This window comes from Pituophis catenifer, unplaced genomic scaffold, assembly GCF_029215685.1.
Source record: "Pituophis catenifer annectens isolate HBS135680 unplaced genomic scaffold, rPitCat1.0.hap2 SCAF_1, whole genome shotgun sequence".
Classification (NCBI taxonomy): Eukaryota; Metazoa; Chordata; class Lepidosauria; order Squamata; family Colubridae; genus Pituophis; species Pituophis catenifer.
In genome coordinates, this window is record NW_027256881.1 from 39575180 (window position 1) to 39589494 (window position 14315).

Sequence of the window (14315 nt, forward strand, 5' to 3'; positions counted from 1 at the left end):
CCCCCGTCTGAGGAGGCGGAATCCATTCCGGGTCGGAAAAGGTACCGGAAGTGCCAGGTAACCCTCTTTTCCTCCTCTTTTCTCTAGCCCTCCCCCATAGAGAGGAGTGGAACGCGGACCCCGTCCCCTCTCTCCCCTTTGGCGCTGGGCTCGCTCCCACACTGGGCGGAGCCGGGGCGGGGCCTGATGTCAAGTTCCCCTCCCTAGTCGATAGTAACCCTAGTCCCGGGTTGGATTCTCTCAGCGCTCGACATACGGGTGCCCCTGTCCCCCCACCTCCACTCCACTCCCCAGGCGCTTTTTAGAGTGATTGGCTTTTTCCTCGCCTCCGTGTCGGTGTCTCGCCGTGCCCGCGCCTGGCTCTGCCCTCTTGAGAGGGGGGGAGGGGGGTGTCGACCGGTGCTTCGCCAAGTTTCCCCCTTCTTTGCCCCTTCCTGACCCGCGATTAAAGGTGCTTGTGCCTCTGCCGTTCCAGCCCCGCTTGTCGGAGCGGACCGTCTTGTCGCCTCCGTCGAGGAGCTGTGGCTTAAAAGAAAAGCTTACCGACACCTCGCTTTCGGCAGGAGCAAATTCACCCAGGCGCAGCTTTCCCCGTTACTCAACCTGCTCTAGCCCCTTTTACCTGTTGAAATTTACCTGTTGCACAGGAGGTAACCGGCTAGAAGGAAAAAAGGTAATTTTTTTTTATTTTTTTAATTTTTTTTGAAAAAAATCATTTTTATTTTTAAACAAACGTACATAAAAACATAAAAACATCTTCAATTACACACAGTGTGTCGGTTGGTTACAAGTCTTTTGTGCGTCTTCACCATATTCATAGCTTACAGTTTACCTAAAAAGGTAATTTTTTAAAAATCTTGCGCGGTATAGCCATAGGATTCCCAAGTGTCAATGAAATAGATTCTTTATTCCATAAAGGAGTCTCGGTTCCTGCTATTTGAGATTTCACTCCCCCTCTTAACTTGAAATAGAAATCTAGGCTTCATGGAGCATTAAAAATGTGTGGTGTTTTTTTTTTTAAATGAACAATATGGGAGAAAGTTTGAAGCTTAGTTACAGCATTTACCTATGTCTGACCCCTCTGATCTAGAGTGTATAAGGAGGAGGAGGAAATGCTACAAAGTTGAATAAAGCAGGCCCACCTGCAGTAACTTCTAAGGGGTGCATAAAAAAAACAAACTAAAAGGTAAATTGATAGTTGGTAATAGTTATAATTAAAAATTCAGAGATGAATTTTTAATTATCATTATAAATAATAGTTTATTATACAGAAAGAATCATATATAACAATGATATCTATTTCACTGTTAGAATTTTTGAAGGTTTTCCCAATTTTCCAAAACATTTTGTTTATATAAAAATATGTTTAAACAATTCATTTTGAAATTATCAACAACAAAAAGTTTCTTCTTAAGTCAGTAGGATAGGAAATTACAAAGTAACATGAAATAGGAAATTTCAAAAAAGGTTCTTCAAAGATCTTTGCTAAAGTTGAGCCTATTGACATGAATTGGCAATAAATTTTTCCCAAAGGAAGTGAACAGCAGGATAGTAGCAATTGTACACATGCTGTAATAATTCTGAGTTTAAAATAATGTACATTATTTAGTACTCAGGATGAGTAAATACAACTTCAGAATCAAATGCAACTTTTCTCTGAAAATTATTTATATCGTACAACAATTTGTCATAGCTGTTGTCTTCATGTCAGTTCAACTTGTCAGAGAAATCTAGCTAGCATTTGTGTGGCAAGAGTTAGTTGCACTAGACCCAATGAAAAGTTTTTTTTTAATTCCTAACCAGTTCATGAATATTGCTGGTTTATTTATTGATTGATTATATTTAAAAAGTACAATATTATCTCCAACTTGTATGCATTTTTTTTAAGAAAACATATACAATACATACAAACATACACAGATAAAAGTTTTTATTTTAGATTAAAAGCCATTACAGAATTAGCAAGTGTTATATGAAGTTGTTGTATATGTTGAATATCTAAGGTAGGTATTTCTTATTATGTACACATATGTAAAATATTCTAAAACAGTTAAGGCTGGAATTCAGGACATGCTTACTTAGGAAGTTGACCAACTGAAATTCAGAAACATGCGTGTGTTCGATATTCAGTATACTGTAGGTGTCGATCGAAAAGTCGGCAGTTCAGCGGTTCGAATCCCTAGTGCCACGTAACAGGGTGAACTCCCATTACTTGTCCCAGCTCCTGCCAACCTAGCAGTTCGAAAGCACGTAAAAAATGCAAGTAGAAAAATAGGGGTCACCTTCATTTGGACGGTAAGAGCGTTCCATGCACCTTTGGCATTTAATCATGCTAGCCACATGACCACAGAGACATCTTCGGACAGTGCTGGCTCTTTGGCTTTGAAACAGAGATGAGCACCGCCCCTTAGAGTCGGGAACGACTAGCACATATGTGCAAGGAGGAACCTTTACGTTTACCTTTTTTAGAAAGAGTACAGATGTATAATTTATCAATAAATAAGTTATTTGTTCATATATTGTGTGTTTCCCTCTTATGAAATGAAAAATAAAAAATAAATGTTACTGCTTCTTTTATGTACACTCAGGTTAGTGGACTCCAAAACCCCAGAGGGCCAACACAAGCACACCTGGCCTTCAGACAACATACCTACAAATACTCAAAGGCTAGTACTCATTATTTACTATATTGCTCTTCCCCAATTCTACAGTTCCTGTTCCTCTACCACAGGTAGTCTTCAACTTACAGCCATTCATTTAATGGCCATTAAAAATTAGACCAGCACTGAAAAAAATGATTTATGACCATTTTGCACACTTACAACCATTGCTGCATCCTCATGGTCACATGATCAAAATTGGCAATTGACCCTTGGCAACTGGCGTGTATTTATGATAGTTGCAGTAAGTCAGATTCATTTAACCACTGCATGACTAACAACAACTTCAGTGATTCACTTAAAAAATGTTGCAAGAAATGTTGTAAATTGTGGCAAAATTCACTTAACAATTATCTTGCTTAGCAACAGAAATTGTGGTCATAAGGATTACCTGTACTACTCTTTGTGAGTCCTACTTCTTGCAAACAGTCACTCTTCCATTTGCCTTAGACTGCTTCAGGCTGTTTTAATTTCTCACAGTAACATAAACCACCATTCCCAGCTCCCTCTCTCTGCTCAGCTTTTATATCTGCCGGTTGCTGGCTTGGCTAGAGAGAGGTCTTAAAGGGACGGGGCACCAGCAGCCCAGGATGCTGACCATTTTGCAGCAGCCTTTCCTCTCACAAGCAAAATGAAAATAAATAGTGAGCAAGTTAATGGTGCTTGCTTCTTAAGAGTATTTGCATATTCATGTTCACTTAATTTTATATAAATGCCCATGCATGCAGTACAATTAAAAAGTAAAACAATATTACTTCAAAATAAATGTGGGAAATAAACTATTTTCAGATATTTTTATTTTTTGTTTTATTTAATTATCAAATAGGAATTATAATTTGACTCCCTCATGCAAGATATATTAATTAGATGTAATATTCATATGTAATAAACATAACATTAGTCACCAGGTAGATACGGTCAAATGTTTGTCTATTTAACAAATCCAGATTGAAATAGTGAATTATAGATAGTATTATTTTTTATACTGTAGCTTCCTGGCTATTATCGCAGTTAATACTTTTGCACCCATAGTAACAGAAGACAGCACAAAGTCTACAGCTTGTGCATATTGTGAGATTTTTGTGAGGCTTTAATATAATTATAATATAAAGCTTCGTGAAATATAAAAAAAGAAAATTGAAAGATTAAATGATTGTGCATTTCTAACAATATGGGTGCTAATAAGTCAGTAAAAATTCTGTGCCTATGGTGGAATAAAGGCCAGAATCATAGGAGGGATTATTAGCATAGAGACAAAGAAGTTGGAATCTTTGGTATGCAGAATGAACAAAGACAGACTTCCTCTAGCTGTTCACAGGATATATGTGGTAGTTATGCAAATAAGTGCCTTAGTCTGGCAAGATTTCTAACTACAGATGAACAACAATGAATAAAATTATTGGAAGTAACTCCTTGTATACTTCTTGGTTCTTTGGGCTTGACTAGTTTCATAAACTGCATTGTCTCTCTCATGTCAGTGATCTTTTTATGTGATATCAGAAGATTAATAATTCAGTTACAGGAGTCCTTCATTAACTGAATATAAAAATCATAAAACCGAGATTCTGTCTTAGTAAATAACTGCCCGTCATTGGCCTGAATTCTGTGTGTGTTTCAGATGACAATCTAATAACTTTTTTAGCTTTCATTACTGATTTCCAATATTTTCTGATTAACATTTTTCAAAGTATTCAAATTATTCTGTGTTGAAGCTCCAATTTAGGCTTTGCTGCTGTAAATGCTTGATATGATTCATTAGTGGTATTAATAAATGTGGATCTTTAACCACCTTCTGTAACTATATAAAATTACAGACTCTTAGTTTCTCTTTTGCTGAGGCAAAAGCAATTATAGAATTCATAATGGTTATCTTAAATGCATCCCAGAGAGTTAATGTATTAGTAGAGCCCTGAGTTATTTCAAGGAAAGAACAGATTTCTTTCTTAATATATTTCACAAAAAGAAAATCTCTTTGGAAAGAAATATTCAAATATGTATTGTCATCTAGAATTGGCTAATTTATAATTGTTAAACTGGTGGCACAATAGTTAGAATGCAGGCTAATTCTGCTTTCAGCAGTTCTGCAGTTTGAGTCTCACCGGCTCAAGGTTAACTCAGCCTTCCATCCTTCCAAGGTCGGTAAAATAAGGACCAGATTTTTGGAGGCAATATGCTGACTCTGTAAACTGCTTAGAGAGAACCATGAAGCGATATATAAGTCTTAAGTGCTATTGCTGCTATTGCTATTATAGTTAGAGTCACTGGAGCATAATCTAAAATTGTAGTAGTCTAATGAGAAGTCTATAACTTGATTTTCCAAAGCATAAGAAATAATAATCTAATCAAAAATAATTAATCAAAATCAGCACAGTAAATTTGAGGGGCTGCCACAAAGAAGAGGGGGTCAACCTATATTCCAAAGCTTCAGAAGGCAAGGCAAGAAACAATGGATGGAAACTAATCAAGGAGAGAAGCCACCTAGAACTAAGGAGAAATGTCCTAACCATGAGAACAATTAATCAGTGGAACAGCTTGCCTTCAGAAGTTGTGGGTGCTCCATCACTGGAGGCTTTTAAAAAGAGACTGAGCCATTTGTCTGGAATGATATAGAGTCTCCTGCTTGAGCAGGGGGTTGGACTAGATGACCTCCAAGATCCCTTCCAACTCTGTTATTCTGTTATTCTTAGCAGCAGGACCTGCAAGAAGGATTTTTCCTATAGCCAGCCAAATTTTAACTCACTGTTTCTTGTCTGGCTTCTGAAACAACTCATTCAACAACTCGAGGAATTCTGTTCAGTCTTATAGCACCTCAGACACTTAAAAACAATTACTGTATCATGTCTCTACACTTGTCTTTTCCAGTCTAAATTTACCCAGTGTCCCAACCATTTCGCACCAGGATTGATTGTCCGTCCACCCGCCCATCCATCCATCCATCTCAATTTATTAACTGCCCAATTCCAATTGATTCTGGGTTCATACAAAACTGGAAAATCCATAAAAACATAAAACAATAAATCAGATAATCCAGACTAAAACAGTCTTATAAAAAACATAAATAAAACAAAACAGGTCCCACAGAAATATAATAATACATGGGATCCAGTGGTGGGATTCAAATTTTTTTTACTACCAGTTCTGGACATGGCATGGCTTGGTGGGCATGGCTTGGTGGGTATGGTGGAGGAAGGATACTATAAAATCTCCATTCCCACCCCACTCCAGGGGAAGGTTACTGCAAAATCCCCATTTCCTCCCAATCAGCTGGGACTCTGGAGGCAGAGAATAGATGGGGGTGGGGCCAGTTAGAGGTGGTTTTTACTGGTTCTCTGAACTACTCAAAATTTCTGTTACCGGTTCTCCAGAACTGGTCAGAACCTGCTGAATACCATCTCTGATTGAACCTCCAGAACTTTTAAGTTATCTTCAAAGGTCATTATTCTAGCTATGCAAATAAGATAATATATTTTTGTCTCAAATCATTTATAAATAATTGTACAGCATGGCACCTAGAAGGCACCTAAAAGGCACATATCTTTTATTTTGGGTTTAGATTTAACAAGAAGATTAAGTAGAAGGCTGTCTGGGTTTCTACGATTTTGAAAACATTCATTTAGCCTATGCACCTTAGCTTTTTGCTATTTGACGTTTATACTAGTTTCTCTTTCATTTTTGAAAAGTATTTCTGTATTAATCTCCATGTTCCAATACTTTTATAGTACCTACAAATCTCACAAGCAAGCAGGAAGACGCCCTCCATACTGTGTTTTCTCTACAAATGATCTGAAACCATTGCTTTGCTGTCACGAACAATTCAGAGAATACAATTTGTATGATTGTTTTTTTTTGCAGAAGCTGAGGTGTTAATATGGATAGGATTACCCTTGAAGAACTAAATGAAATGGATGATGAGATCCAGGATGAAGAACAAGAACAAGATGAAACGGAACAAAACAGGCTATTTTCTGTGTGGGAAGCAGTAGCCAACACTCATCAAGTGATACTTCCTCAAGGCAAAAAAATTAATCTAACTTTTTATTAACTGCATATTGATATATTGTACTTGCAAAGTAGAGAGAGAAGGTAGATTTTTTCACCTACAGGGCAAAGTCAATTTGTATAAAAGAATTGATATTGATTTAAATTTATTTATTTGCAGTGTTTTAATCTCAATTTCTACTAAAAGGTACCCAGAATTAACAAAAATAGTAAATAACACAATTAAAATCTATACATTTAAATCAGTGTTTCTCAACCTTGACCAACTTTAAGATGTGTGGACTTTAAGATGATGACTGGGGAATTCTTGGATTTGAAGTTCTTGCATTTTAAAGTTGCTAAGGTGAGAAACACTGATTTAAAGTCATGATCAATAATGTATAATTTAAAACAAGGGTTCTCATCCTTTTCGTCACCATGGACCCCCTTTAAATATATTTTGTGGCCACAGACCACCAAAATGTAACTCAAGATTTAAATCATAACATTTCTTCAAGCCTTTGCAGACCCCCTGTGACAACATTGCATTCTCCCCCTCTAATGGGCCACAGGTTGAAAATGACTGATTTAATACAATGAAAAACTTTGAGAATCAATTAGAAAAATAGACTGGGGAAAAACAAAGTAATGACACTAAATTTGAAAATACAAACATTGGGTGTTAAGGAAATCCACAAAATAGTAATAATCCATGAAAAGTCCCACTCCCTTGTGGATACCAAGGAAGTAAGGAAATAGAAAGTGCAGAAAAAATAGAAAATAAATAAATTATACAAATATAGTAAGAAAAGAAATATATAAAGAAATTATTTCCCCTTCATTACAATAAGTATTAAACAATTCTAGTAACTTACCACCTCTTATACAACAAATGATCTCATTTTACCATGTCCTATCTATAAACAAATCCTTAAAGTCTCATCATTTGGTTCTGGTCAGCAAAAGTCCATTAAGGGTTACCAGAAATAACACTATACGTATTTTAACCTTGATCAAATCAACCAACTTTATATTCTTTCTTTTAACTCTTAACTATTATTGATATTGTTCCTGATTGCTTATTTGTACCCTATGACTATCATTAAGTGTTGTACCTTATAATTCTTGATGAACGTATCTTTTCTTTTATCTACACTGAGAACATATGCACCAAGACAAATTCCTTGTGTGTCCAATCACACTTGGCCAATAAAAAAATTATATTCTATCTATTCTATTCTATTAACAATTTTGATCTTTAGTCCCTTCTAAGAATGTCCTCGAACTTTTTTTTCTTCATCCCTTCTCATAAAATTCTTCAAAACTTTAAAAACAACCGTAATCCTAACAAAGCAAATAAAAGCTAATTATTAATACAATATCCTATATGCTTTTACCTTTTTATTTTTCCCTCTTTCATGTTAATTATACATATTTTAATTATATTACTATTAATTATTGTTTGTTAATCTCACTTTAATCTATGAAATAAATAATTTAAAAAACCCAGTAATTCCTAAACACCAGCAAATGCTGGAGGAGCTCCATTTTGCAACTGCATTGTAGGTAGTCATCTATTCATCTGATCTAATTGTTTCCTCAATTTTATTTGTGGAAATCAAATAAATTGTAGTGGATATCCAACCTTGCATAGATTGTTAGTGGAGTGAAGACTTCAAAGCACAAACTTGGAAAAATTCCTTCAATTCTATTAGGAGCAGCTGAGAGGAAGAATTGGAAGAGATCTTACCCTTCAAAGCAAGTTTAAGATCCTGCAGCTGGGGCATGTCTTAGTGGCAGAGTGCTTGAACTTGATTCCCTGCTGAGCACAACATCAGTTCAAAAGGCAAATGAGGGCTGCTTTGCAACATCATTATGTCTTAGTCAGCTACTTTGAAATGGTAATTATAGCTATCAGCACAGCTGTGGAGTTGTCATCAGAAAACATCATTGGTGCTAAATAATCCTATATAATATTATGTACCTGTATTGTGTTAACTATAAGCACTAAACACTGTATACACTAAAAATTAGTACTACTACTACTACTACTCTTTAATTACTTTGAAGAAGAAAAGATTTATTTTTGTTGCTGCAGACCAAAGACCAAGAGAAATAGTGCTGTGAACTCTAGAATGGAATAAAGGAACTCCAGTATTTCTTTATTTGACTTTCACGGTTGCCACTCCAGCACTCAAGTAAAGAAGAATGGACAATCTGAGATAGACAAAGTCCAGCATGCTTATTTCTACTCTGCCCCACGGGGTTTTTTTTTAGCATTTTTTCTGTCTCTATAACTTAGCACAACCCCCTTCCCTCCCAATTCCCAGAGCCTCAAAGTCTCAAGCACTTCGTTATGCATAGTTGGATGCATAACAAATGGAGGGCCACAAATACAAAGAGCCACCTGTGCACTACTTTTCACAGTGGAGGACCCACAATAAATAAATTACAGTAGTAGAAGGTTATTTGGAAATGCAGTTGTGTACAAATGCTTTCATCCTTAAAGTTAACTTTTCCCAATTTACTCTGTTTCAATAGACATGGCAGGTCCAATAGTACAGATGACTCACCATAACCAAGTGCGAGAGCCTGTGCCTTACACTGTTTTATCACAGCATGAGAAAGTAAGCAATCATATTCATGTAAATATTTATTGCCTAACAGGATTAGACTGCTGTTTCTGAATAATGTAACATACTGTATGCATACAGCCGACTGTCATATTTTTGGATATATTGAGAAAGAATTGTAGAATAAAATCATACAATATTTCTGGTTTCCTTAAGTGCCCATGATTTTACCCAAACTATAGTTTTAGCCATCATTAAGTTTCTACCAAATTTGTCTTTTGGATGTGGTTTTGAGGATACAGCCTATTATATTTCTACTCAAAAGTAAACCTCATCACCTGCAATAAAACAGTAGAGAACTACAGCCAAAATAACCTACCATGAAAATTATTCCAGAGTAAGACAGCCTAATAATTTTCAGAATTCAAATCCTGTCAGGTTGCTTGACCATTTGAAAAGTTTTATTAGAATTGTACCCCAAAAGATGGTGGGTAGGAGTTGCATTATACTCTTTCCCAGGAATCCACTTTTTTACTGTTTAGTATTTCAGTTTAGATGATGGCAATGTTTTAAAACAGTTATATTTGTAGCCTGTGTTAACATTGCTTAAGTCTGTTTATATTAAGAACACATGGTGCCTTTTGGGATTCTTCTGGACCAAATATGTAGTGTAGATTATTGCCAAGCATGTCCTCCTCAGAAACATTTTAAAAGGGACTAATGAAAAACAAAAGATAAGTTGTCTCTACTTATAGATGCTTTGCAATTTCAGCTTATACTGATAAAAATTAAAATGAATGATTAAGAAAGATATATTTTGCATTTAATATGCACAGTAAAATGGATAAACACACATATACGCAAACACACGTGCACACAAACACAAGAAGATTTTATTAAAACATTTACATCAGTAATGTGTATTGAAATATTAACATTACATATAGTTAAATATTGCCCCAATTTTGTATTTATTTTTTTTTAATGTGAAAAAGCAGCTTTTCTTCACATAACAATATCTCCATTTGTAAAGTTATCAAATTTGACTCCAATAATGTAATTATCTAAATTTACAAACTCATAAGCTTTGTTACACTGTTGACATTTCTTCCCCTGGCAATAAATCACTTCTCTTCCTTCTTGGTTCAGTGCGAGGAAACAACATATGAGGAACGCCTATACCCTGCTGGGAAATGGGCATGCATCACCAAAGGAGAACCCAAGTATGAGCAGAGCATCTCATTGGGTTTCATGAAACTTATAAGATACATCTGCAAAGAAAATTCCCTAGGTATGTACGAGCAAGTGCCATGGGGAGATGTAGAAGTTTACATGACCAGGATTAATGGGGTTTGGCAAAACAAGGAATGGATTTCCCTAGGTTTACCTTTCATAACTGGTATTTCTACCTGTATCTTTATCCAGGCCGGCACTTGGGGATGACAGTACCAGTGATTAACGAGATCCACCTGAATAAGGAGGGTACTGAATTGGTCCAAGAAGTCATCACTGCTTATTATCTTCCTCAGGAATTTCAGCTTAATCCTCCTCTCCCCATGGATCCAGAAATCCAAATCCTAGAAAGATCACCACTTCAGGTTATCACCAGGTGAGTCCTGATGGACATAGGTTATGCTTTAGATGTGAACAGCCTTTTAAGTAGAGCAGGAATCAACTTTCTTTTTATTCTTAGGTAGGAAAAAAAGTATGCATGCCTGGGAAAATAGTTTCTAAGTAAAAGAAAATATGCCTCTGGTTATATAATGGAAAAGGGAAAGGATCTTGTGGAGAGGCTGGCTCTTTCTTAGGCCAGTTTTCCCCATATTTTAAAAAAGATTAGGGGCCATGCACTGATTGATGGATAGATAGATGGGTAGGTGAATGGTGGATAGATGGGAAGGGAATAAAACATTAAATACAATATATTTATGTTTTTTTGTTATTGTTTTGTTGTTAACTTTCTGTAAAGGGAGTTTTACGGGCCAACTACTGAGGAGACAATCCTGCGAGAGATTCACCTTCTTTGGGAGTTACTGGGCTCAACAGATAATGTGCTCCGTGAAACGTACTTGGTGGCTGCATATCAGAACCCTAGTGTACCCAATCGTCGCAATGAGATATGGTTTATTCGGAGAACAGACTGAAAGCATCATGGATTTCTGACAAGATTATAATCCAGTGAATTCAGTTTAGATGGCAGTTCTAGCCTGAAGGAGATGAATGCACTTCCCAACTTACTCTAGAACTGACCTGATGACCCATTCCTTTTCCTTGAGGGCATTAAGGAGTTGTGTTCCCTCCTATGAGTTCAGAAATAAGAAAAACAAGAACGTGGAAAAGTAGTATGGCTTTCTAATGTTCCTGGAGGGAGCTGGCACTGGAAGAATCTATGGATTTCTGCTTCATTGACTTTGGAATTTGTCTATGCACAGCTGAGTCAAAATGCATCAGAAATTGCAACTGTTCAGCAATCCACATCTGGTATTTCAAACATTCTGAATTCTTCTGGAAATGAATTTGGAGTGCCAGTCTATAGCTGGATAGGGGCATAGGTCATAGTTTTACTTACTTAGAGAATTTAATTTCTGGGCCAGAGGCTATATCTTTTAGCCATGTATATGAGATACTTTTAATCACCTCTGTTCCAGCTTGACACGGAATAATTTCAGACTTTCTTAACTGGGTTGATTTTAATATATCCTAGAAAGCCCTTCCCAGGAACAATCTCCCCTGAAGGGAAGATCTAAGAATTGGAGATCAGAGAAATCCTCTTCTGTTTTTCAAGAGTGGTATAACACCTGTCTCTCTGTGACCTATCCACCAACTGGACTTGTATCCATGGATGCTTCCAGACTGATGACCACTTTCATTTTTCCCTCCTTCGTAGACATTTTTCTATTAATAAAAGTAAATGGAAGCTACAGTGAAAAAATATAGGACACTTATCAATGAAAAACGTGATTATATGGGCCATAGACTTCTTTTTATTCTCTTAATGAACAAGGTAATTGCAAAATAAAGGCCATATCTAAAAGCATCCCGTCATTTTGCAAGGTACCCATTGAGTGAGCCATATATTTACTGGAAGTTATAATTGGCATTATTACATTGCACTACGTCATATTCTGGTTGGTTGATTTCATGGCCAAGAAAGTTGCTGTCTTCTCTGAAGGAGGATAATAGCACAGAGCAATTGTGAAATAAAATCTAGCTCAAACCTCTCTGATGCTTCTTATTGAGTTACATGGCATCTGATTTTATTAGATTTTTATCTCACCTTTATAAATAACTCAAGACAGTGAACATACATAATACACCTTCTTCCTCTTTTCCTTATAACAACCCTATGAGGTGGGTTGGTCTAAGAGACATAACAGACTCAAAGTCATTGGCAGGACTAGACTTCACAGTCTTCTGGTTTCTGGCCTTAACTACTGCACCAAACTGGCTCTAATTTTGATGACAGCTTAATTTGTTTTTTAAGTTCAGAAATAGTTGTTATATAAAGAACAAATGATAATGTTTGAAACAGGAACACTGATTTTACACTGTGTCTATCTTACATATCTCTAGTGGAAATCAGATGAGATCTAACTAGATATAGTAGAACTCTTTCTATCATCAAGGATGATAAAATATACTATACGTTCTATTCATCTACCAGAATCCATATACAGTAGCCACTGATCTGTGTAACTTCCCACTCCATAAGCCCTCAAATTCAATTTATAGTATTTCCCTCAGTGGTAAATGAGCATGTTTTATATTTTTAGAAACTATAACTTTGATTTTAGTTGTATTATACAGATATTTACAGTTGCAGAAATTAGTACATTTTCTATCACTTTCATTCAATTAGATTTAATACTTGCAGCTATAAATCAGCAATATTTATAATTCTTTGGTCATAAAGTATCCTGTGCTTATCTGGCTATGGTATAACATGGATTTAATAAACCCTTTGATCATTTTGCCATTTATAGCAAAACAGCAAAGTTTTATTTTTAAAATACAATTTTAAAAACTTTTAGAAGTGCAATATTTAAAAATGCTCAGGGGCCTTTCAGAGACTGATCAGGCATTTCAGAGAAAATGCATTTGTTTAAATGATGATTAATCAGAGATCTAACAGGGACAGAAAAGGAGACAGTAAAAACATGCATTTTGCAAATACAGAGGGGAGTAGCAAGATAGGTTGGGATTATACTGAAAGCAGCAATGCATACAGAATGCAAAAAAGAAATTCTTTGCTGTATTAGAAAATACCAAAGATACTTAGCAGAAACAACTAAATAATCCAAGAATTATCTGTTTGTTTTAGATGAGTAAAATATATGGATTACTTCAAGATTTTTAGGTCTATGATTTTAGATAAACGTTAATGGAGGAATTACTTCGGTACATATGACACACTAATCCAGTGATGGCAAATCTATGACATGCATGTCAAAGGTCACAAGCCACAACATTTTTGGTGATACACCAGCATTCACTAACACCCAACAACTATTCTTGATAGCATGCCCTTTTTTCATGCTATTTTTAGAGGCTGCACAAGAATGAGGTATACTCTCACGCAGCCTCCAGAAGTTGTGTGAGAGGGCCTTATTCTCTGGACCCTCTGAAAATCAAATGGGAACACAGCATGCTTTCCACAGTTTAAGAGCACACTGCCTGAAGATAAGTGGACCACAGCATAACCTGGGGACCACTGGGCCACGGGGGCATTTGCACCATTCCCCAAGACTTGTGTACCTGGTGGTGGCACTTGGGCTGAAATCAAAGCCCGGTCCTCAACTTCAGGCCCAGCCTCAGTGCTGCCACTGAGTGCCACTGTTCAGGGTGGCCTAGATGGCAGGGAGATAGAAAATTGTCTAGGGAGATTCTCAGTCATCCAGGTCGTGGTTGTCCCAAAGGTGCTTTTTTCCAGAGGCAACTGGACTTTCTGGTTTTTCTTTGAAGATGTTTCGCTTCTCATCCAGAGCTGAAGAAGTTTCTTGGATGAGAAGCGAAACATCTTCAAAGGAAAACCAGAAAGTCCAGTTGCCTCTGGAAAAAAACACCTTTGGGATAAGATAGAAAATTGTTTATCTTGATTGGCGGG

General features: G+C 36.4%; 1 protein-coding gene across 2 annotated transcripts; it reads left to right on the forward strand.

Moving 5' to 3' along the window:
- Nucleotides 1-12: 12 nt before the first annotated feature.
- Nucleotides 13-12412, forward strand: LOC139308642 (heme-binding protein 1-like). Of its 2 annotated transcripts, XM_070932331.1 has the most exons (8): nt 13-57; nt 476-673; nt 2589-2666; nt 6513-6673; nt 9180-9265; nt 10361-10502; nt 10637-10820; nt 11181-12412. In XM_070932331.1, exons 4-8 carry the CDS (start codon nt 6529-6531, stop codon nt 11353-11355), a joined length of 732 nt encoding a protein of 243 aa, XP_070788432.1. In that variant the 5' UTR covers nt 13-57; nt 476-673; nt 2589-2666; nt 6513-6528; the 3' UTR covers nt 11356-12412. The 2 variants fall into 2 exon arrangements, with proteins under 2 accessions (XP_070788432.1, XP_070788433.1); XM_070932332.1 differs by lacking the exon at nt 2589-2666.
- Nucleotides 12413-14315: the final 1903 nt, after the last annotated feature.

Coding starts and splice junctions, on each gene's coding strand:
- LOC139308642 (XM_070932331.1), top strand. CDS start 6,529: ATGGATAGGATTACCCTTGAAGAACTAAATGAAATGGATGATGAGATC. Junction 9,266..10,360: donor TTTTATCACAGCATGAGAAA/GTAAGCAATCAT, acceptor TTCTTGGTTCAG/TGCGAGGAAACAACATATGA. Junction 10,503..10,636: donor CTGCAAAGAAAATTCCCTAG/GTATGTACGAGC, acceptor ATCTTTATCCAG/GCCGGCACTTGGGGATGACA.